The sequence below is a fragment of the Apium graveolens genome, chromosome 11, assembly GCF_009905375.1.
Source record: "Apium graveolens cultivar Ventura chromosome 11, ASM990537v1, whole genome shotgun sequence".
Taxonomy (NCBI): Eukaryota; Viridiplantae; Streptophyta; class Magnoliopsida; order Apiales; family Apiaceae; genus Apium; species Apium graveolens.
In genome coordinates this window covers 25,947,833-25,971,301 of record NC_133657.1, presented here as the reverse complement: position 1 = coordinate 25,971,301, position 23,469 = coordinate 25,947,833, and the positions used below count along the sequence as shown (strand labels likewise).

Below are 23,469 nucleotides of genomic sequence, written 5' to 3'. Positions count from 1 at the left end.
AGCCGCATACCATCCCGGAGTGTGGACTCCTGGAAAGACTTCCGTGAGATATTTTTGAAAAGATTCAGGGCCAACCGGATGAACGAGCTGCAGATGTGTCATCTGGAAACAATCCAACAAAGAAGCAAGGAGCCCCTTCCGGAATTCATCAAAAGATTCCAGGAAGCGGTCAACCAACTCTCCAACTTAGAAGAAAAGGAGGCAGTAAACATCTTTCGAAGAAACTTGCACCCGATATCTTGTGAAGGCTATGTTAAAGACCTGATTCATAGGGAGCCCCAAAGCCTGGCATCAGCATATGCGTTGGCATCAAAGTTCATAAAGGAAAACGATTTCCTCAAATCAATGAAGATGAACAGAAGAATACATGATGATGACGAGTCTCCGGAGTGACGCTTGTCGTCCCGAAGAGACAAAAGGTACAAACTCGACAGGCAAGCAAACTACATTCAGCAGTCCCGGGGAACCCCACCCCGGGATACATACACCGAAACAAGAAAGAGTGAAAGGAAACCCAGGATAAAGAAGGAACCCAAGCCGGAACCAGAGTGGACACCCCTCAACAGGCCCCGGGCCGACATTTTACGGGAAGTCAAGAGCAAACCGTTCTATTATCCACCAAAACCCTTGCTGGCACCCCCCGAAAACAGGGCCCGGGACAAGCATTGTGGCTATCACGAGGATCATGGCCATACCACTTAAAACTGTTTCTCCCTCAAGACGTTCATAGAAGACCAAATCAAGAAAGGAAACATGAACCAGTATCTTCAAAGGGGGTCGAATGACAAAGACAGAGCCCCGGGAAGAGGCAAAAATGTGGTGAATGTTGTTTTTGGAGGCACGGCCTCTCCACCGCGGAGCCCGGATCGGGAGAATGATGTGATGATGATCCAGACTCTGGAGGACGAGCCGATCTGCTTCTCTTATTCTGATTACGAGGGCCTCGATCCGGATCACAACTTGGCATTAGTGGTGACCCTTGACGTCGCAAACAACGAGGTAAAAAGAATTTTAGTTGATAATGGTTCATCTGCTAATATTGTATTCGAGCACACACTTAACAGGATGGAGCTCGGACACCTCATAATGGACCCCTGTCTTGAAGACCCTTTGTACGGATTCAGAAACACCATGATTCCAATCCGGGGTATCATTTATCTGCCCATCATCTTTGGAACCGCACCCCAACAGGTCTCTCATGTGATGAAATTCTATGTGATAAGCGCAACATCCTCATACAACATGATCCTTGGAAGGCCCACTATCACCAAGCTCAGGGCGATCCCCTCAACTATTCACTTAAAACTCAGGTTCCCCACCCCGGGAGGCATTGGAGAACTGAAAGGAGACAGGGAAATGGCAGGTAAATGCTATGGTCAAGCACTCGTCATGGCAGAACCGGAACCGGAAGAAGATAATGTCCCTACCCAAGGGACAAAGCAGAAAGAAGCATCGAGAGCACCTTAGTAAAAGGGCCCGTTTGGATGTGAACATGATCGAAGACTTCGGATACAGCGTAACCAACGCTTACGCCCGGATTCAAAAATTTGTAGAGAGCAAGGAGAAGACGAAGGTAGAACCTGCCCAACAGACAATCGAGGTAGATTTGGAACCCGGGAGCCCCACCCGAAAAATCAAAATCGGAAAAGGCCTGGAAATCACATTCCAAAAGGAGCTCATCGATCTACTAAAAGAATACGCTGATGTATTCGCCTGGTCCCCGGAAGACATGCCGGGGATTAACGAATCCGTGGCCATGCACAGTCTGGATGTAGATCCAAAGCAAAAACCAATCAAACAAAAGCGAAGGAACTTCGCCCCGGAGAGGCAACAGGCAATCGACCAAGAAGTCGAGAAGTTGTTAAAGGCAGACATAATCTGTGAAATTAAGTATCCTGATTGGCTAGCAAACATTGTGCTGGTCAAAAAACCCAATGGCAAATGGCGAATGTGCGTGGATTATACAAACCTCAATTCAGCGTGCCCTAAAGATTCTTACCCCCTGCCCAACATTGACCAGCTGATAGACGCGACCTCGGGTCATGTCATGTTAAGTTTCATGGATGCCTTCTCGGGATACAACCAGGTCAAGATGAATCCGGCAGACATCGCGAAGACGGCATTTATCACACATCGGGCTGTCTACGCTTTTATCATGATGCCGTTTGGGTTAATCAATGCCGGAGCAACCTACCAAAAAATGATGAATACCATCTTTAAAGATCAACTGGGCAGGAACATGGAATCCTATGTTGATGATATGATCTCTAAGTCGGTCACAATTTCAGAGCACGTCCAGGACCTTAGGGAGTGTTTCGACAATTTGAGGAAGTACATCATGAAGCTGAACCCAGAAAAATGCGCGTTCGGGGTCCCTTCCGGGAAGTTTCTGGGTTTTCTGGTCAGTGAAAGAGGAATAGAGGCCAACCCAGAGAAAATCAAAGCTATAATGGAAATGACAGTTCCCCGAACTCAAAAAGACATCCAAAAGCTCTCAGGATGCCTAGCAGCACTTCGGAGATTTATCCCAAAGCTGGCAGAGAAATGTCTACCGTTCTTCGAGCTGTTAAAAGGAGCCCAGAACAAAAAGCTAATCAAATGGACCCCGGACTGTCAAACAACGTTTGAGGAAGTAAAGCGGCATCTGACGAACCCGCCTATTTTATCAAAAGCAAAGCCCGGGGAGCCCCTTTATCTCTACATCACAGCCGGGGAAAGAACGGTATCCTCCGCACTCATCCGGGAGGAAAATGGGACGCAGACCCCGGTATACTATGCAAGCCAAGTCCTGAAAGATGCTGAAACCCGGTACCCAAACTTGGAAAAATTCGCACTGGCCCTCGTGCACTCGAGCAGAAAGCTAAGACAATACTTCCAAGGCCGGGAAATCAGGATAATCACTAATCAACCACTTCGCAAAATCATCCACAAGCCGGACGCCTCCGGGAGGTTAGTCAATTGGGCAATCGAGTTGAGCCAGTTCAATATCAAATTTATCCCGAGGACAACCATAAAAGCACAGGCGTTGGCCGAGTTTGTCATGGAATGCACTTTTTCAGAAACCTCCGAGACGCCTGAAACCAGATCCAAAGGAGAAAAAGAATCTAACAACCGGGATCTTTGGACATTACACGTTGATGGCTCGGCTACAGCCGAAAGGTCCGGAGCTGGCCTGATCCTCTCCAGCCCGGATGTATTCGCAATCCAGCAGGCTATTACCTTCGCCTTCAAAGCAACAAACAACCAGGCTGAATATGAAGCCCTACTCTCCGGACTCCGGTTAGCTAAATCCCTTGAAGTAAGGAATTTAACAATTTACAACGATTCTCAGATTGTGGTAAGACAAACCAATGGTGAATATATCGCAAAAGACCCTAAATTGGCCCGATATCAAGAAATGGTTAGAGCAATCCTGGAAACCATCCCGGACTCAACCATCTTGCAGATAAACAGAGAAGAAAATGTGAAAGCAGACGAACTGTCCAAGCTCGTCCGGAATACCTCGGATTTAAGCAGCTCGGTCTACTTCGAGGAACTCGGAGCCCCCAGCACCGATCGACACGAAGTATTATGCGTTAGTAGCCCGGAGAACTGGATGACGCCTTACATAACCTACCTCAAGGACGGTACCCTTCCGGAAGATCAGAACAAAGCCCGGTACCTCAAATATAAGGTTGCACGCTTCTTTTTAGAAGACAATCAGTTATACCGGAGAACCTTCTCTGCACCAACTCTAAAGTGCGTTGATCCGGAGGAAGCGGATTACTGTCTCCGGGAGGTTCATGAGGGGATCTGTGGGGATCATCTAGCCGCTAAAGCTCTAGCCTACAAGGTCATCAGACAAGGCTATTATTGGCCAACAATCCACGTTGATTCAGTCGCCTATGTCAAGAAATACAGCAAGTGCCAGAAGTTCAGCAACGTACCAAAACAAGGTTCAAGCCTCCCTGGGTCCATTCTCTCCCCGATCCCATTCGTTGTCTGGGGAATTGACATCATGGGCCCTTTCCCTCAGGGAAAAGGGGATCTCTGTTACGTTCTGGTAGCAATAGATTATATGACTAAGTGGGTGGAGGCCAAAGCTATGAGAACCATTAATCAGCAAGACTGCATCAAGTTTATGGACATGATTGTAATGAGGTTTGGGATCCCGATGGTTTTAATCTCGGATAACGGCCCACAGTTTGTGGGGTCGAATTTTGAAACCTACCTCAAAGAGCTCGGGATTAGACACAAAAAGCATCTGTTGCCCATCCACAAGGGAATGGACAAGTTGAAGTCACAAACAGAACTATACTCCGAGGCCTGGAAAAGAGACTGGAAGACTCTAAAAAGAGCTCGCCGGATGAACTCCCGAAGGTTCTATGGTCATACAGAACTACCTCCCGGACAGGAACTGGAGAGACTCCATTCAAGTTTGCCTATGGTACCGAAGCCCGGTTACCGGTAGAGACCGGATCCCCGTCACATAGAGTGACCAACTTTGACGAGGTCTCCAATATAGAAGGCCTCGGAAACCAACCTCGAACTCCTAGAAGAAGTAAGAGATCGGGCCGTAGAAAAAATGGAAAGCTACAAGGAAAAAATAAAGCTTTACTTTGCGAAAAAAGCTAGGATACGGGAGTATGTGGCGGGAGATCTAGTGCTCCGGGACACTGAAGCCTCGGACCCAACTAACCAGGGAAAACTGCAGCCGAACTGGGAAGGTCCTTATATAGTCAAAGAAGTGATCCGCCCGGGAACTTACAAGCTGAGCTACCTCAGCGGAACCGAGGTCCCCAATACCTGGCATGGAACCCGCCTAAGGAAATTCTACCAATAAGGAAAAGGTGCACACCCTGGAAACACATCTACATCTATATTATGATATTTTGATGTAAGCATTGTCCTCATTCACCCCAGAATGTAATTTTTGCTCTCAATATGAATGAAAAACTCTACTTTAAGCGTTCCATAGCTTGAACCAATTTCATTACATTGTTCCTTTATTTGCTATCAAATTTAAACAAATGCAGCCCATGTGTACTCAAAGATTTTATAAAAAGGGTATAGAAATTTTACCCCACCCCAGGGAGAAAATTCTATCAAAATTTTTTATGCCTACCCGGGGTCCGCAAAAACGCAGCCCATGTGTAATAAAGCTTCTATCAAATTGAAAATTACCCCATCCCGGGGTCCGCAAAATACATCCCATGTGTATTTATAAAATATTTTTCTATCAAGTTGAAAATTACCCCTACCCGGGGTCCTATAAAAGCTCAGCCCATGAGTATTCATAAAATGTTGGTAAGTTAAAAAAATTTACCCCATCCCGGGTTCCGCTAAAAACACAGCCCATGTGTCCGCTAAAACACAGCCCATGTGTCCAAGTCAGAAGTTTTAAACATGCAAATCAATATGAAGGAAACGAAGCATAATAACATTAAACTACCCCGGGGAAACACACCCCGGGGGGCAAATCGAGATTCAAATTACAATCAAGTCTAAAAAGCCAAAAGGCTTAGTTCGGAATGACTTAGGCTAAAAACAAGAAAATAGAAATTACATGCCAAAATATGGCAGAGTCTTCAAGCTTCAAACAGCAGAGTCGGCGGGAGGAGAAGGAGGCTGCTCTGGATTACCCTCTGGTACGGGAGGCTGTTCAGCAAGTGGCGACCCGGAGAAGGAGGGAACATTGTTGGACGTCCCAACACCGGACTCCATTGCCCGGACAGCTTCCTTTTCCTACTCCAACCGGGTCTCCTCTTCTATATACTTCTCCAAGAATACGTCTATTGTACCATGAGGCTCTTCGCCGAGATACTTCGAAGCAACATTCCAGCAGATCTGGATCTTCTCCAGCGCTTTGTCATTCAGCTCTTCGAAGTACGCGGGATTGCCCCGGAACCCTGCCAGAACCTCCTCGGGAGTGGGTCGGGCGGCAAGATCATCCTTCAACTTCTTATTTTCAGCCCTCATCTCCCGGACAGAAGCCTCAGCCCGGTCCTGCCTCTCCCGGATCTTGTCCAAAATATTCTTATGAGCAGCAGCCTCCCTTGCACTCGCCTCCTTCAACTCCTGGATCTCTCGGAACAGCCGCTCGAATTCAATCTTATAGACCTCGGCAGCATCAGCCTTCGTCTGAAGGCTCCGGGTCATGCAAACCAGTCCAGCAACCCGGGAGTTAGCCTGAAAACATTATAAGTCATGATTAGGCAACACAAATACAAGAACACAAGAAGAAGGCAAGTAAGAAAAAGGCTTACAGCAGTGATATCCTCCTGAAGCCCAACCAGGAAGTCATCGAGGGGCTCCTTCCTGTATTTCTTCCTCTCCGCCGTGCTGGCATAATTCTCAAACAACTCCCTCAGGCGAGTCTCCGGGGTGAAACTTGCAGGCAGGGCCTTCAAAGTTTCCAGAGTGTCCGGGGCCAGATCAACAGCAGCCTTCTTTGAAACCGGGCCCTCAGACACATCATCACCTTTGTCCCCGGAACTCGCGGGGGCGCCCTTCCTCTTTCGAGGTGCTGGAACTCTTATCACATCCCCCTGCTGCACGTCCTCGGCCCGGGGCTCGTTGATCACGATTGTTGTCCTCCCCGGGCGAGACGGCGCCGCCTTCCGGGCCGCATCATCACCCTCTCCAACCTTCTTCTTCCCAACATCAACGCTCGTCATTCCCCCAATCCTTCGCAGCTTGGTCGACAGATCTTTAAGTTGGGCAGACATATTGGGGGGATAGGGAATCAACTTCGGAATACCTGAAAAGGAAAACAACAAAATATCAGTCCCGGAACAAGCAATCAATAAAAGTTACGGTATCAAAATAAAACTAAGGCAATAGACTTACATCCGGCAGCATGCATGTTTTCATTGCTAGTGAAATAATCCCGGGTCTACTGCGTCCCAAGTGCCCCACAGAAGGCATAAACCATCGCGAGAGCTGCTTGCCCGAGCCGCTAGACCGGAAACCTATATGTTTTAATTTCAAGTTTATGGAGTGGCATGAACTCCAGATCCCCACCCCGGACAAAAATAAACTCCCGGTGTCATCCCTTAAGCGACGTCAACATACTAACCGGGAGAACCATCTTATCAGAGGGATACCCACAATCCTCTATCCTAAACATGAAGTCGTAAATCGGCCGAGCGGTGGATCTCTTAATTTTAAAAATATGATGAAAAAGTTTGAAGGTGGGGAGGTAATTTTTGGCATGGCAGCAAGCTAAGAACCAGCTGATCCATTTCACCGAATTCGGGGCTAGCTGAGTAAAAGGGATACCATAAACATCCCGGCATAGGGATTTGGTGAACTGATGTAATCCAAGGCGCATGCCCCGGAGATGCTCTAATGGAATACCAACCCATCCCCCCACCGGTCGGTGGTATACCCTTTCATGCTCTTTGGGCCATCTCAACTGATATGTGTCATCAAGGTTAAAGGCAAGTCTAAGGGCGCCATCTACCTCGGCGTCCGTGTATTTCTCCTGGACCTTTTTATGAACTGCCCCACACTCATACCTAGTCCCTGGGGCGGTGAAGAACTTCCTAAAACATCTCATCCTCATTATAAGGCTCCCGGCCTCCCAAACCATCCGGGCCCCCATATGCCTCGGATAAATCTCTGTAATAAAAGCTCAGGGGCTTGGGGTTCACTCTGCACTGGACAAAGTATTCATCTACATCCTCTCATGACCCATCCGGATTCAATAAGGTACCCCCGAGACCTAATACTAGGGTCTGAGCTAAAACTTGTTGAGGCTGGTCAACCCGGGGAGGCATCTCTACTGAACTATAGCTAGAAGAGGAAGAGGGGTAGAAGGAGTTAAGTTCACCTAACCCGACAGGACGCTCGGGATACCGGTTCCTAAGAGTAGCAATACATTTAAAATGGCTACCTGGCATATACTATACGTGTCTATAGAAACGCACCCCGGAGTCAATGCCAAAACCCGAACCCAACAACAAAACAAGACAAAAAAACAAAAAAAGTTTAGAAATAAATCATGTACGTATCTTACCCCAAAAACAAGATCTACAGCATATACATACATATACAACCAAAAAACATATATCAAGAACACACCCCGGGCTCTTCAACTTTTTACACTACTAAAAACCCACTTTTTCGCATAAAAAACTACCAAAATCCATGTTATTTACACAAATGAGACACAAAGCCATTGGAAAAGCTACGCAAAAACTACACTACAAAGATTCAAGGCCAAAACATCAAGGCGGTCATGAAATACGAGCAAGAAATGCAAAGTGGCGAAGCAAAAACTCTCGCAAAATAACTACATGCGTCGTAAAAATATAAGGAAAAAGTGAAAAAGGAAGCAAAAGAATCGAGATACTTACAAATGGGCAGGAGAAAGAAATGTGGCTTCAACAAGAAATGCTCCGAAAAATCTCTGAAAAATCTCTCTTGGCTCTCTCTGTGGAAGTGTTTGCGTAAAATAAAAATGGAGAGAAAAGGCAAGTATTTATAGAGGGTAGAGAGAAGAGATGAACGGTTTTATGATTAAGGGAACCGTCGGGGCCACGTGGCACCCCCTGATTGGCGTCAATTTAATAACCGCAACAGTTATTACCATTACTGCAATCATGTCACGGTGCGTCTTTTTAGGCAAACAAGGGGGGAAATAAAAAACTGTACACTCAAAAGATACGCATAAAAAGTGTATATCTCTGACCCCGGCTGGAATCCCAACAGCCGCTTGGCATCCCGGATTTGCAGCGACAGCTTTTCAGAGTCCAGTTAAATCAAATGTCAGGAGTGTACTTGCCCACCAAACCCTGCCCAAAATTCGAACTCAAAATCAAATGACTAACCAAGTCAACCCCGGAGTCTCATCCCCATGTGACCCCGAGCTTAGGGGGCAATAAATCAAACAACCCCCAAAATTTTCCAAAGTATTTCAAGGACTCTCACCTTGAACTCAAGTCAAATGACTAACCAAGTCAACCCCGGAGTCTCATCCCCATGTGACCCCAGGGTTAGGGGGCAATGAATCGAACAACCCCCAAAATTTTCCAAAGTATTTCAAGGACTCTCACCTTGAACTCAAGTCAAATGACTAACCAAGTCAACCCCGAAGTCTCATCCCCATGTGACCCCGGGCTTAGGGGGCAATGAATCAAACAACCCCCAAAATTTTCCAAAGTATTTCAAGGAATCTCACCTTGAACTCAAGTCAAATGACTAACCAAGTCAACCCCGGAGTCTCATCCCCATGTGACCCCGGGGTTAGGGGGCAATGAATCAAACAACCCCCAAAATTTTCCAAAGTATTTCAAGGAATCTCACCTTGAACTCAAGTCAAATGACTAACCAAGTCAACCCCGGAGTCTCATCCCCATATGACCCCGGGGTTAGGGGGCAATGAATCGAACAACCCCCAAAATTTTCCAAAGTATTTCAAGGAATCTCACCTTGAACTCAAGTCAAATGACTAACCAAGTCAACCCCGGAGTCTCATCCCCATGTGACCCCGGGGTTAGGGGGCAGCAAATCAAACAACCCCCAAAATTTTACAAAGGCGCCGCAGCACAAAGGCAATTACTCTACTCCCCCATTCGGGTAAACCCGCATAAGGGAGTGGGGGGCAAATGATAGCCCATAACAATTCAGGCCCAAGTGAAGAGGCCCAGGGCCCAAATACAAGACCCCGGGACACGTGGCGACATCACCACCGTCCAGGTCCTAGAGATCCAGAACAATCCTACGGTCCGGATCTGGCAATACTCTGATGGATTCAGCGTTGACCTTGAGGAGCCCAGGACACGTGGCAGCATCGCCACCGTCCAGGTATCCGGGATCCAAGACGTTCCTACGGTCCGAATATGGTAGTACTCTGACGCATCCCAGGCGTCCAGATACCCTACAGTCCAAAAGGCCAACCTACGGTCCAGATGAAAAGGGAAAAACCCCTAAACCCTAGTAGGAGGCCTATAAAAGGTAGAACAGAAGGAAGGTTACATGTTACAATCTTACATACTCTCTCTCTCACACATATACTTACATGCACACACGTACTCCTCAAATATATCCGCATAATCCCAACTTTGCCCTTCTTCTCCTTAAAAACCCTTTCTCATTCTTACGCCGGAGGTGCCGCAGGGACGCCACCCCCCTCCGGTTTTGTTTTGTAGATTCCCACCCTACAGCTACACCGCACACCGCTGCCGTCGCAGTCCAAAAGGAGTTTGATTCAGGGCCCAGCAAGGAGAAGGCCCTGGGGTGATCTCGGGATTATCAGGAAATATAAAAGGTTTGTTTTTCTCTCAATCTCAATTACACTTGCTAAGAGTTATCTCATGGACTGCAGTTATAAAACAAATCAATATAAAATGCTGATACTTGACATAGTTGGAATGTCAAGTTTTAACACTTCTTTTATTCATGTTTTGCATATTTTGAATGTGAAAAATGTGATGATTATAATTGGGTTTTGGAACGATTTAAGGATATTTTTGATCTTGAATGCCAGCCTTTTGTAATTATGTCTGACAGAGAATTATCACACATTAATGCAATTGCGGTTATCTTCCCCTATGTATTTGGCATGTTGAAAAAAATATTTTAGCAATATATACGAGTTATTTTGAGAAGTAACAGGAGTAGGAGATGTTTCTATCTGATCGAAGTGATTTATTCTCGAATCGAAGTGAAGTATGTTGATAACCGGACATAATTTGAAGTTATGTATAAACAAAAAGAAGTTACGACAAAGTATATAAAGAATACATGACTTCCACGCAAAGAGAGATTTGTTCATACATGGACCAACAAATCTACGCACTTTCGAAGTCATGTTTCACCTGGAGCGAAAGATGCACGTGTTAAATTAAAACAATATTTGCTTGTTTTAACCGGTAATTTTCAGATAGTGAAAGAAAGAATAAATTTGGCAATTGAGAATGACTTTCAAGAAATGAAAAGCTTTCAAGAAAATTTGACCTCTTCATGAATCTGATATGATGTTATTTAGATAACTGAATTCTCGGATATCACATTTTGCTATGAAGCAGTTGTACAAGCAATATGAGTTAGTTAAATTTGAAAAAAAAACACCCATATGTACCGGTCAATTTAGTACAATAATGAGTCTCCTTTGTGCACATTTGTTGAGTGGTTCGAAAGATAAAGTCATGCCAATTGAGATAATACATTCACAGTGGAGGATTGAAAAGTGACAATTTGTATTTTCTGATGGTGAGATCAGTTCTGGTAATATGAAACTTAAAGAATTGTTTGGTGACTTCGAAGACAAATATCAAGAATAGTCTCTTAATGAAAAAGATAATGCTTTGGACATAATATCTCAACTTATTAAACTTATTAATGGACCTTCATCCGAAGTTCTTGAGCCAAACGTAGTGCCACAAGAAGGAAGACTCCAGGGATCAAAAAATAGAAAGGAGTCCCTTTCAACCAAAAAAATCCATCTGAATTTGAGATTGTTGATAAAATAAGAAAATATGGTCGTTGTGGTTGTTAAAAGCGCGCTTAAGCTCTCGCTTAAGCGAGAAGCGACGCGATGCGAGGCTAAAGCGCTTCGATTAAATTATGCAATGCAAATTTCCCGAAGGGCGCTTTTTGGTGCGCTTCTTGCGCTAAACCGAGATGCAAGAAACGCAAAAAAGTGCGCTTTTTAAATATTGACTGGGCTATTGACTGGGCCGTTGACTGAGCCTTTGACTGGGTCTTTTTTTAAGGAAAAGGGTAATAACAACCCTTAAACGGACCGATTATAACGATACAAACAATACATACAGCGATTGTAAGACATCTGTGCTGGATTATCTCCATCTGGTAATCATCTTCTTTCTTACATATATATACACGCATATACACACACATACACACACATACCGAGTCCTGATTTCTTAGCATATAGTACTGATTCTTGTATATACACGCATATACACGCATATACACGCACACACACATACTGAGTCATGATTTCTCATCTTCTTCTTTCTTATATATCTATAGACACGATCTATAGATGGCTGATAAAAAAAGATGTGGCATGGAAATATGCGCGGGAAGTGACAGAAGGTAGTTCAGTTAAGCTTAGATGTAATTTTTGTGTAAAGGAAACATCTGGCGGAGTGTTTAGAATGAAAGAACATCTTATCGGAGGGAAACGAAATGCTAAGAGTTGCACCAAAGTATCAGAAGAAGTGCGAAAGGAAGTTCAAGATTTCATGGATGCAAAAAAGAAAGCAAAAGAAGTTGTTGATTTGAATGAGTTTGAAGTGGGAGATTATGATGATGATGATGTAGTGTTAATGCATCCTTAAGCGTCTGTGTGTGGCAGTACAGCTACATATTTACGCAAGCCACCAAAGATGATAGGTCCCATGAATATTTACTTGACTCTAGACCCTGAAACTACAGTGAGAAAAAGGAAAGGGAAGCAGTAACAAATAGATGAAGGGGAAAAAAAGAGTTGAGGAAAAGAGCTTGCAAAGCATTAGCAAAATGGATGTATGATGCTGGCATCCCTTTTAATGCGGTTAACTATCCAAGTTTTGATGTTTACGTGAAAGGTCAAGGGCAATACGAACCAGGAATGAAACCACTTAGCTATCACGAGGTTAGGGTTCCACTCTTAAAAGAAGAAGTTGAAGATGCAAAATAATTGATGAAAGCACATGAAGCAAAGTGGGTTATCTATGGTTGTTCTTTGATGTGTGATGGCTGGGAAGATCGAAAACATAGAACTCTTTTAAACTTTTTAGTCAACACTCCTCGGGGCAGGTTTTTTCTTGAATCAATTGATGCATCCGCTGTTACAAAAATAGCAGATATGCTATTTGAAGTAATACCTAAGTATGCGGAGATGATTGATCCAAAAATGTACTTCAAGTTGTTACGGACAGCGCCTCAAATTATAAAGCCGTCGGAAGAATGTTGATGATTTGATATCCACACTTATTCTGGACACCATGTGCTGCCCACTGCATTGATCTCATGTTAGAGGATCTTTTCGGTATTCAGAGGCTGAACAAATGCATCAAGAAGGCTATGCAGTTGAATTCATTTATTTATACAAAGGCGAAAATTGTGAATTTTAAGAGAACATACTGGTCAGAGGGAGTTATTGGGGCCAGCAAAGACACGATTTGCCATAGCTTTTTTGACCTTGTCCAGGATTAACAAACAGATAATGATATCCGGAATATGTTCTTGTCAGAAAAATGGCTAAAAATCAATTACGTCAAGGATCCTGTTGGACGTAAGATTGTTTGTTTTGTTAACCAAAAAAGTTTCTGGAACACTATTATTTGTCCTCTTAAGGTAGCAGGCCCTCTTGTGAAGGTCCTTCGATTGGTTGACGATGAAAAAAGATCACCCATGGGTTACATTTATGAAGCTATGGATAGGGCCAAAGAAACGATTGCGCGGTCTTTTAAACATAATACCGAGAAATACAAGAGTTTCTTTGAAATCATTGATAAGAGGTGGGATGTGCAACTCCATCAACCTTTGCACGTAACTGCATATTATCTCAATCCGGACTACTACTACAAAAATTCAAACATTGAGAATGATGGAGAAGTATCATTAGGTTTGTACAAGTGCATCGAGAGAATGGTAGATGTTGACGTGCAAGACAAGATTGGATATCAATTGGAATTATATAAGAGTGCAAAAGGTTTATTTGGCTTACCAATGGTTGTTCGACAAAGATCACAAAAATCTCCTGGTAAAATTTTAAAAGATACCTAGTAACTTACAAAAATAAAATAACCACTTTTAATTGCACGATTATTCATATCCTTTATTCTTGTCTAGCTGCCTAATGGAGTTCCCACGGCAAACATACTCCGGAATTGTAAAACTTTACCATTCGAATTCTTGGCTTAACTTGTAGTTCATCCATATGCAAGAGAAATTGGAGTGTATTTGAGCATGTAAGTAACCTTTTAACTCTATATAAACCACCAGCTACCATCTGAAATCAGTATAGACTATAAATAACTTATTATTTTATTAAATTTGTTTTGTAGCTTCACAGCAAAAAACGAAATCGACTTGCACAACAAAAGTTGAACGATTTGGTGTTCGTTAAATACAATAAAGTTTTAAGGCGTAGATATGAACTTCATGATAAAATTGATCCCATCTTGTTAAATGAGATTGATGATATCAACGAATGCCTGGTTGGTAAGGTTAACGGAGAAAGCGATGAAGAAGATGATGACTATGTTTTTTCCGAAGAAGATGGGTTAACTTACAGGGATGTTGCTAAAGCTTCTGGAGCAGCAGGGCCTCGTTATAATTCTAGGTAAACTAATTAAAAAATCTGATAATTAATACTTAAGTAATTAATTTACATATTTATTATTTAAGTATTTTGTACTTATTACATATGTATATTATCATTACCATAGGTCAAATACCTCTCGTGGAAACAAAAATAACAAAAAAACCATTGAATCATCATCTAAAAGGTGTTTAGTTGATGAAAGTGAAGACGATGAAGATGAAATTGAATTCGAAGAGGTGGATAAAAATCTTGAGCATGGCAGTGAAGATGAAGCTTTCGAAAATCTTCAAGAGATGAAGAGCCTGATGATGATGATTTTTAGTTTATGTTAATGATGATCCTAAATTTTGTCAAGTTATTAATTTTTAAGAAGTCCAGGACTACTTTTTGAAACTTTTAGTTGATCCTCTATATTTATTTTATTACAAAAACTTCATATTTTTGCCCTAAACTTTAATCCGAATATTATTAACATATTCTATGGCAATCTAATTTGCTCATTACATGTTAAATTTATTGTTATACATTTTTTCAAGCTGTTACAATATTTTTTTTTCAAAAAGCGCGCTTCTCGCGTTGCGCTTCTCGCTTATGCACCAGGAAGCCTTTGCGCTTTAGTGCACATTTCGCATTTAACAACACTGCCAGTCCTTCATGCCGATATCAGATTAGTGGTGTGGAGTTGATGGACTGCTGTACTCCATGTTTAACCGACGAGAGAAATATCAGCTCATACACTTATTTTCATTCGTTTGACGACTTTTCTGGCAATGTGCATAATGACAAAAGTCTCTACTATTTAGTACAATTAAGGTATAAAATTGTACGTTAACTAATTCAGTAATATAATTTTTTACTCATTTCTATGTGTTAGTTTTTGTTAGCGCTAATGAAATGGAACACGAGAATAATCTTTCGGGAGGCTATAGAAACTTTATTTTTCATTATCTTTTATGATGGAAGAATCTTTTGTAATTTTTGAGAATCTGGCTGGCTGATCTAGTTGCTCATGTTATTATTTTGTATGAATTTTTGACAAATACGTGGTGAAAGTATTAGACTTATCAATGGTTGTTTTGTTTATATTTTATTAGTTTTTAGTTCTTCTTTTTTCTCGCCTAATGGTTATTCTGCTTCAAGACAAAGATGAGTGTGTATAAAATAGCTTTGAAAATAACATAAAAGGATAAGGCATGTCTTTTATGACAAATATGTTTTGGAAGTAAAATTTTCTCTATGGAAATTAACAATTTTTTAAATAAAAGAGTTTTACTTTCACTGCTTCGAAGTTATTAAAAAGAAGAAAAAAAATTGGTTATTAACTAAAATTTGATATACTTTAAATACATAATTTTTACTTCGAAAATAGTATGTAAATATTTTACCTTCTTATCATTTTCTTACTTCACTTTTGAAAATTCTTCATATCATTTATGTTAGGAAAATGTTAGGATATACATCAACAATCATAGAAAAAAAATAATAGAAGAATAATTTAATATTTTCATAACATTTTTTTTGTAACTTAAAAAGTTGTTCTGAATTTAATATTTCCTTTATGTTATTGCCTTTTAAGAACTTTTAAGGGTCTAAATATAACATAAAAATAGCACTTTGTTATACATCCCATGTCAAAAAGAGTTAAACATGGAGATAAATATTACCTCCCATGCATTTGTATACGATTTTTTTTCAAAGTTTAACACGTATTGTAAGGTGAATATAAAATATATTTTTAATTTATTTCTAAACTTTATTTTTTTTCTTGAAATAAAATCATAAACATTATAAACATTATACTTTTATTTTTAAGAACTTTTTTAAGAAGCTTTAAAATGGTTTCGAGTTCCCATCCCCAATGTCTACCACCCAGGGATGAAAGAAGAGAAAAATAAGTAAAGTGAATAAAGTTTATACCTGTTATGGATAAAAAAACCAAGGTTATTACTTGCTGTATTTAATACTAAGATTCAGGAGCTCAAGGCCTTTAATGGCTGCTCTCGTGTTTCGTGACTTAATTCTGCCTTTACGAGATGCCTACGTATCTCTGTGAATTAGAGAATCAAGCCAAAAAACGTAGTTCTGATTGGTGGGGTGAGACCCCTTATATAGATGTTGGGAGTCCTTGAATTGGACTTGGTATAGGAGACTTGGTGGGCAAGTCTCATAATTAGAATGGATTTTGGAGTCCTAGGTAGTAGGAAACTGATTCCTTATCTTTTTAGGTCCCCTTGACGCTAATCTCCAAGGATTTATATCCTTATCGGGACTCTTTTCAACATCTGATTTGTCCCTTATTAATTAATTACGAAATTAATTAATAATCAGGGCTTTTGGGCCTTTTTTATTCCATCAGGTCTGATCTGGTCCATCAGGCTTTACCTTTCTGGTCTGAGTATCATATATCTTTTTATTGGGCCTAGCAGCCCACAGTTTGTACAATTAATGCAGTATTTAATTATACAATCATAATTTATTTATCCCTATCATTTGCCCCCCAACTTTTGGGAAACATTGATTAGGTTTCGCAGAAGTTAAATCTACTCGTTCCCTTACAGGGTTTTGTTTTTGCGTAAAGTGTGGAGCGACCTACACATTTACAATGAATCTTCCTTTTATTCAGAAATCATCTTAATTTCCAGGAATTTTTCCCTAATTTTCTGGGATTTTCCCTAATTTTCTGGAATTTATCCTTAATTTCTGGATTTTTCCCTTAATTTCTGGGATTTGTCCTTAAATTTTCTGGATTTATTCCTTATTTCTGAAAATATTAACATTTTTCAGAAATTATTTAAGGAATTTCCTTATTTTTCTGGATTTTACCCTAATTTCTGGGATTTATCCTTTAATTTTCTGGATTTATTCCTTATTTCTGAAAATATTAACATTTTTCAGAAATTATTTAAGGAATTTCCTTATTTTTCTGGATTTTTTTCCTAATTTCTGGGATTTATCCTTTAAATTTCTGGATTTATTCCTTATTTCTGAAAATATTAACATTTTTCAGAAATTATTTAAGGAATTTCCTTATTTTTCTGGATTTTTTCCCTAATTTCTGGGATTTATCCTTTAATTTTCTGGATTTATTCCTTATTTCTGAAAATATTAACATTTTTCAGAAATTATTTAAGGAATTTCCTTATTTTTCTGGATTTTTTTCCCTAATTTCTGGGATTTATCCTTTAATTTTCTGGATTTATTCCTTATTTCTGAAAATATTAACATTTTTCAGAAATTATTTAAGGAATTTCCTTATTTTTCTGGATTTTTTTCCTAATTTCTGGGATTTATCCTTTAATTTTCTGGATTTATTCCTTATTTCTGAAAATATTAACATTTTTCAGAAATTATTTAAGGAATTTCCTTATTTTTCTGGATTTTTTCCCTAATTTCTGGGATTTATCCTTTAATTTTCTGGATTTATTCCTTATTTCTAAAAATATTAACATTTTTCAGAAATTATTTAAGGAATTTCCTTATTTTTCTGGATTTTTTCCTATCTCTAATTTGAGCCTAAGATTTGGGCCTGAATTCTTTTATGGGTACTTTATTTTTTACCCTGGGCCTTTTCTAAACCAGGCCTTTACCTTGGGCCTTCCCCTTTTTTGACTGGGTTTTTGTATTAGGCCCCTTACTTTTAACTGGGCTTCTTTGGTCCACCCTAAATTGGTCTTTAATTTGGGGCCACTTAATTTTCAGCTAATTGGGCCCTTTTCTGGGCTTACCTCTTATTGGGTTGATCTTTGCCCTAAACCTGGGCTAGATTTATGAAACCTTGTATTGGGTTTCAACTTGGGCCCTTAGTATTGACCATGGGCTTGATTTATTGATCCCTATACTGGGTTTTTTCCTAATTCAAGTAGGATTAGGCCTTGTTTTTAGGCCTTCATTTATCCAAATCCTTTTTGGATTTGGGACTTATTTCTGGTTTTTGAAGATAATACTCATATATATTTTCTTCCAGTTTTTGGACCCCGGGTGCTGGGCTTTGAATATTTGGGGCCCTTATCTGGGCTTGACATACTTCCAGGCCCAACAAGATTTAACCTCTTTTTTTTTTTGAATTGGGCCTTTTTATAGGGCTTTCATATCATGCATCTAATTTACTTGCCATGCTATAGAGATTCAAACATATTTCGAAAAATTCTCTGAGCTTCAAAAATTATTTGGGATTCATCCCTTACACAAGTCTTAATAAACTTTATAATAAGACATATAAATCCTAAGCAAGCAAAGCTTCAAGGTGCTTTTCAACCTACTCTCCATCATGACAAGTGAGAATCGTATCCAACTGTCCTACACATAGTAAACCTTCAGGTTTTGTGCATGCCAAGTTCTCGGGACTTCAAAACCATCCATAGTCTCCAGCTTGTAGGTTCCTCTACCCTGAACACTCTTAACTTTGTATGGCCCTTCCCAATTTGGGGCAAGCTTCCCTTTCTGCCCTACACCAGAAGCTTCCACCTTTCTAAGGACCAAATCTCCTTGCTTGAAGAACCTTTCCTTAACCCTTAGGTTGTAATAGAACGAGGCTTTCTTCTGATAGTCCACTATCTTTGCATGTGCTTCGTCCCGTACCTCATCAATTAAGTCCAAGGCTAATTTGTGCCCTTCCTCATTTTCTTCAGCATTAAAAGCCTGGATTCTTGGAGAGGAATGTGATATTTCCACTGGAACTACTGCTTCTGCCCCATATGCCAACATGAAGGGAGTTGCTCCTGTCGTGACTCTACAGGTGGTCCTATAGGCCTATAATATGGGAAGTATCTCATCCACCCAATTATTTCTTGACTTCTCGATCCTCTTCTTTAGTCCATCCAGGATTATTCGATTTGCTACTTCCGCTTGCCCATTGGCTTGTGGGTGAGCCACAGAGGTGAATCGTAACTCAATTTCATTTTCTTCGCAATACTTCTTGAATTCCTCGTTGTTGAATTGTGTTCCATTGTCAGTGACGAGGATACGGGGAATTCCATATCGGCACATAATGTTTTCCCACAGGAATTGTGCAACCTGCTTAGTTGTGATTTTGGCCAAGGGTTTGGCTTCGATCCACTTGGTGAAATAATCAATGGCTACAATCAGAAATTTCCTTTGTGCCGTGGCCATAGGAAAATGCCCTAGAATATCCATCCCCCACATGGCAAAGGGGATTGGGGAGTTGATAGAGGTCAGCATCTCGGGGGGTTGTCTAACAACTGGTGCATGCTTCTGACAGCGATCACACTTCTTCACATATTCTTTGGCATCAGCCATCATTTCTGGCCAATAGAAGCCTAAACGGGTTATTTTATGAGCCAAGGCCCTGCCCCCCAGGTGTTGTCCACAAATACCTTCATGCACTTCTTCAAGAGCCAAGCGTGCCTCATCGGGCCTGAGACACCTCAAGTAGGGAACCATGAAAGATCTTTTGTAAAGAATCCCATCTATCAAAGAGTACCTTAGTGCCCGAACAGTTAACTTCCGTGCTTCAGTTGCATCACTTGGCAACCAACCGGTCTGAATGTGAGCCTTGATGGGATCAATCCATGACGTCCCCAAGCCTATGGGAGCCAGCAGCTTAACATCTATGCTTCGTGTCTTCAAAACACGGAAATACACACTTCCTAAACTTTCTTCAACCTCAGACGAAGCGAACTTTGATAGCGCATCTGCCTTAACATTTTCTTCCCTTGGAATGTGTTCAACATGGCACTCATTAAATTGGGTCATCACAGCCCTTACTAGGCGGACATACTTAGCCATCGTATCATCCCTTGCCTTAAATTCTCCCTTTACCTGGGATATGATCAGCTTCGAGTCTCCACGGACCTTTAAGTTTTTGACTCTAAGTGTCCCAGCTAGACCAAGGCCAGCTATTAGGGCTTCATACTCTGCCTCATTGTTTGTGGTTGGAAAATCTAGCTTCATAGCATACTCAATCAAGAACCCATCAGGGCTTTGCAAAACCAACCCTGCTCCACTGGAGTTTGTTTTTGATGCTCCATCAAAATAGAGAACCCAATACTCTTTACCATCCTTCACTTTGCTTTCATTATCAACTCCCTTGTCTTGAGGTATGGTATCTTCCTGCCCCCCGACTTCTTGGTTGGGTATGGTACATTCCACCACGAAGTCAGCTAGTGCCTGGGCTTTTATCGCCGTACGTGGCTTATACTTGAGATCGAACTCTCCCAGCTCTATTACCCACTTAATCAATCTCCCACTTGCCTTGGGACTGTGAATGATATTCCTCAGGGGCTGATTCGTTAGCACCTCAATCTGGTGAGCCTGAAAATAAGGACGCAGTTTTCTCGAAGCCATTACCAAGGCTAGAGCGAATTTCTCAATGGCTGAATAATTCAACTCAGCACCATGCAAAATTTTGCTGACATAGTATACGGGTTTCTGGACTTTCAGTTCCTCCTTAACCAACACGGCGCTCAAGGCGCTCTCTGAAACAGCCAAGTACAAAAATAAAACTTCATTCAGAACTGGCTTGGCCAACAACGGGGCCTGACCCATATACTTCTTTAACTCTTCAAATGCCTTCTGATTTTCCTCACTCCATACAAAGTCTTTGATGTTCTTTAGTGACTTGAAAAATGACAAGCATTTGTCTCCTGACTTGGAGATGAATCGTCCTAACGCAGCAACCCTTCCTGTGAGCTTCTGAACATCCTTGACAGTTTTGGGGGGTTCCATGTCCAGGATTGCCTTTATTTTATCGGGGTTTGCCTCAATTCCCCTCTTCGAGACCATCAATCCCAAGAATTTTCCAGATCCTACTCCGAAAGCACACTTCGTCGGATTCAACATCATCTTGTGGTACCTCAGGACCTCAAAAGCTTCCCTTAAATGGGCTATATGATCAGCCTTTACTAGACTCTTGACTAACATGTCATCAACATAGACTTCCATAGTCTTACCAATAAGATCCTTAAAAATTCTATTTACCAACCTTTGATAGGTGGCTCCTGCATTCTTGAGACCAAACGCCATAACAAGATAACAATAAACACCAAAGTCAGTGATAAATGATACCTTTGGAATGTCGTCCTTATGCATTTTGATCTGGTTGTATCCGCTAAACCCATCCATGAAACTCAGCATCTCATGTCCAGCGGTGGCATCAATCAAAGTATCAATTCTAGGCAGCGGAAAACAGTCTTTGGGGCATGCATCATTCAGATCGGTGAAGTCTATACACATCCTCCACTTTCCATTAGCCTTCTTTACCATTACAGGATTTGCTAACCACTCCGGAAATTGAATCTCCTCAATGAAACCAGCCTCTAAGAGCTTTTCCACTTCCTGCTTTATAGCCTCTTGTCTTTCCGGGGCAAAATTTCTTTTCTTTTGTTTCACTGTCTTCCGGCTTGGATCTACGTTTAGCTTGTGAGTAATTAACTCCGGGTCTATGCCTGGCATATCAGCTGCTGACCATGCAAATACATCACTATTTTCTTGCAAAAAATTCATTAACTTCCCTCTAAGGGGCTCCTCTAATGTGGCTCCAACGAAAGTCGTCCTCTCAGGATTCTCGGGGTCTAAAGGAACCGAAACCAATTCTTCTACTGGTCTTCCTCTATTCTCATCATTTTCTCGAACATCCATATCTTCAATAGGAAGAACCTGCCCCCCGACTCCATCTGCCCTCAAAGAGGCCACATAACAGCTTCTAGCCATTTTTTGATCTCCTCTCTCTTCTCCAATCCCGTTTCGGGTGGGAAACTTCATGACTGAATGGTAGGAAGAGGGGACTGCCTTGAAGGCATGTATCCCTGTTCTCCCCATGATAGCATTATAAGTTGAACTAGCCTTTACCACCACGAAATCCAGCATCTGCGTTGCTTGCCTTGGCTCCGTACCTATGGTGGTTGGCAATTTGATTATCCCTTCCACAGGACATTCTACTCCAGCAAATCCATATATCGGCATGTCGGTTGGTGTCAACTGGGAGTCGTTATACCCCATCCTTAGAAAGGTGTCGTGGAGCAAGATATCCACAGAAGCACCATTATCCACAAGGACCCTCTTAACCGGGCTATTTCCTATTATTGGTGTTATGACCAGCGGGTCGTCATGGGGAAACTTCACACCCTCTAGGTCGAAATCATCAAAAGCCAATGTTACTTCTGTCCTGGCCCTTTTCGGGGCTTCTCCAACAATATGCATAACCTCTCTAGTATATGCCTTTCTGGAATTTTTGGACAATCCAGCAGCAGTTGGACCTCCAAAGATCGTGTTTATCACAGGCCCTCGAGGTCTCGGCCCTCCATAAATGGTGTTTATAACTGGTCCTCTAGGCTGGGGGTTTCGCCCCTGATCGTCTTGGTCCCTCCTACGATCTTCAAAGTTCTTCCTTCCATTATTATTTCTGTCCCCTCCATCTCCAGTATACTTGTTCAATCTTCCTTTTCGAATCAAAAATTCAATTTCATCTTTCAATTGCCTACACTCATCGGTGTCATGGCCAACATCTTTGTGAAACCTGCAATACTTGCCCTTATCTAGCTTGGCGGGATCAGCCTTCAAGGGCTTAGGCCAGCGAATATCTCTGTCTTTCTCAATCTCCATCAAAATCTGACTTCTGGGAGCATTCAGCTTAGCGTATTCAGTGAACTTTTGCCCAGGTCCTCCCTTCTTGGGGTTTGAATCAGGGTTTTGTTCGGTTCTAGGATATTTGTCCTTAGCAATATACTCCAAATCAGTTTTTCGTTTCTTGCCTCCAGTGGGCTCATTACTTACTACGGTCCTCCTCATACTTTCTTCAACCTTGATATACTTCCCTGCCCTCTCTTGGAGCTGCAACATGCTCTCAGGGGGTCGTTTGGCCAAAGACATCTTGAAAAACTCATCCCTAGTTCCTTGTTGCAGTGCTATCATGTCTACCTTATCATCAAGGTCTGGGACTTTTAAAGCCTCCTTTGTAAAACGATTCAGGTAATCTCTTAAGGATTCCTTAGCTCCCTGCACAAGACTCATAAGAGATGCTGAACTTTTCTCATGGACTCTTCCACTGATGAATTGCTTAATAAAAGTATGACTTAATTCTCTGAATGATCCAATAGAATTTGGGGGTAGGCGACTGTACCATCTTTGAGCCATACCCGACAGGGTTTGAGGGAAGGCCCGACATTTTATAGCATCATTCACGGGTTGCAGCATCAGTGCATTAGAGAATGTCCTAACATGATTAGCGGGGTCTCCCGTGCCATCATAGG

The 23,469-nt window shown here is 41.7% G+C and overlaps 2 protein-coding genes across 2 annotated transcripts; both read left to right on the top strand.

Moving 5' to 3' along the window:
- The first annotated feature begins 753 nt into the window (after positions 1-753).
- LOC141695417 (uncharacterized) lies at positions 754-1,467 on the top strand. Its single transcript, XM_074499664.1, has one exon. It carries the CDS (start codon positions 754-756, stop codon positions 1,465-1,467), a length of 714 nt encoding a protein of 237 aa, XP_074355765.1.
- Positions 1,468-1,492: 25 nt separating this feature from the next.
- Positions 1,493-4,450, top strand: LOC141695416 (uncharacterized). Its single transcript, XM_074499663.1, has one exon. It carries the CDS (start codon positions 1,493-1,495, stop codon positions 4,448-4,450), a length of 2,958 nt encoding a protein of 985 aa, XP_074355764.1.
- The last annotated feature ends 19,019 nt before the right edge of the window (positions 4,451-23,469 follow it).

Bases quoted from the DNA above. Each gene is read 5' to 3' on its own strand.
- LOC141695417 (XM_074499664.1), top strand. From the start codon at position 754: ATGAACCAGTATCTTCAAAGGGGGTCGAATGACAAAGACAGAGCCCCG.
- LOC141695416 (XM_074499663.1), top strand. From the start codon at position 1,493: ATGATCGAAGACTTCGGATACAGCGTAACCAACGCTTACGCCCGGATT.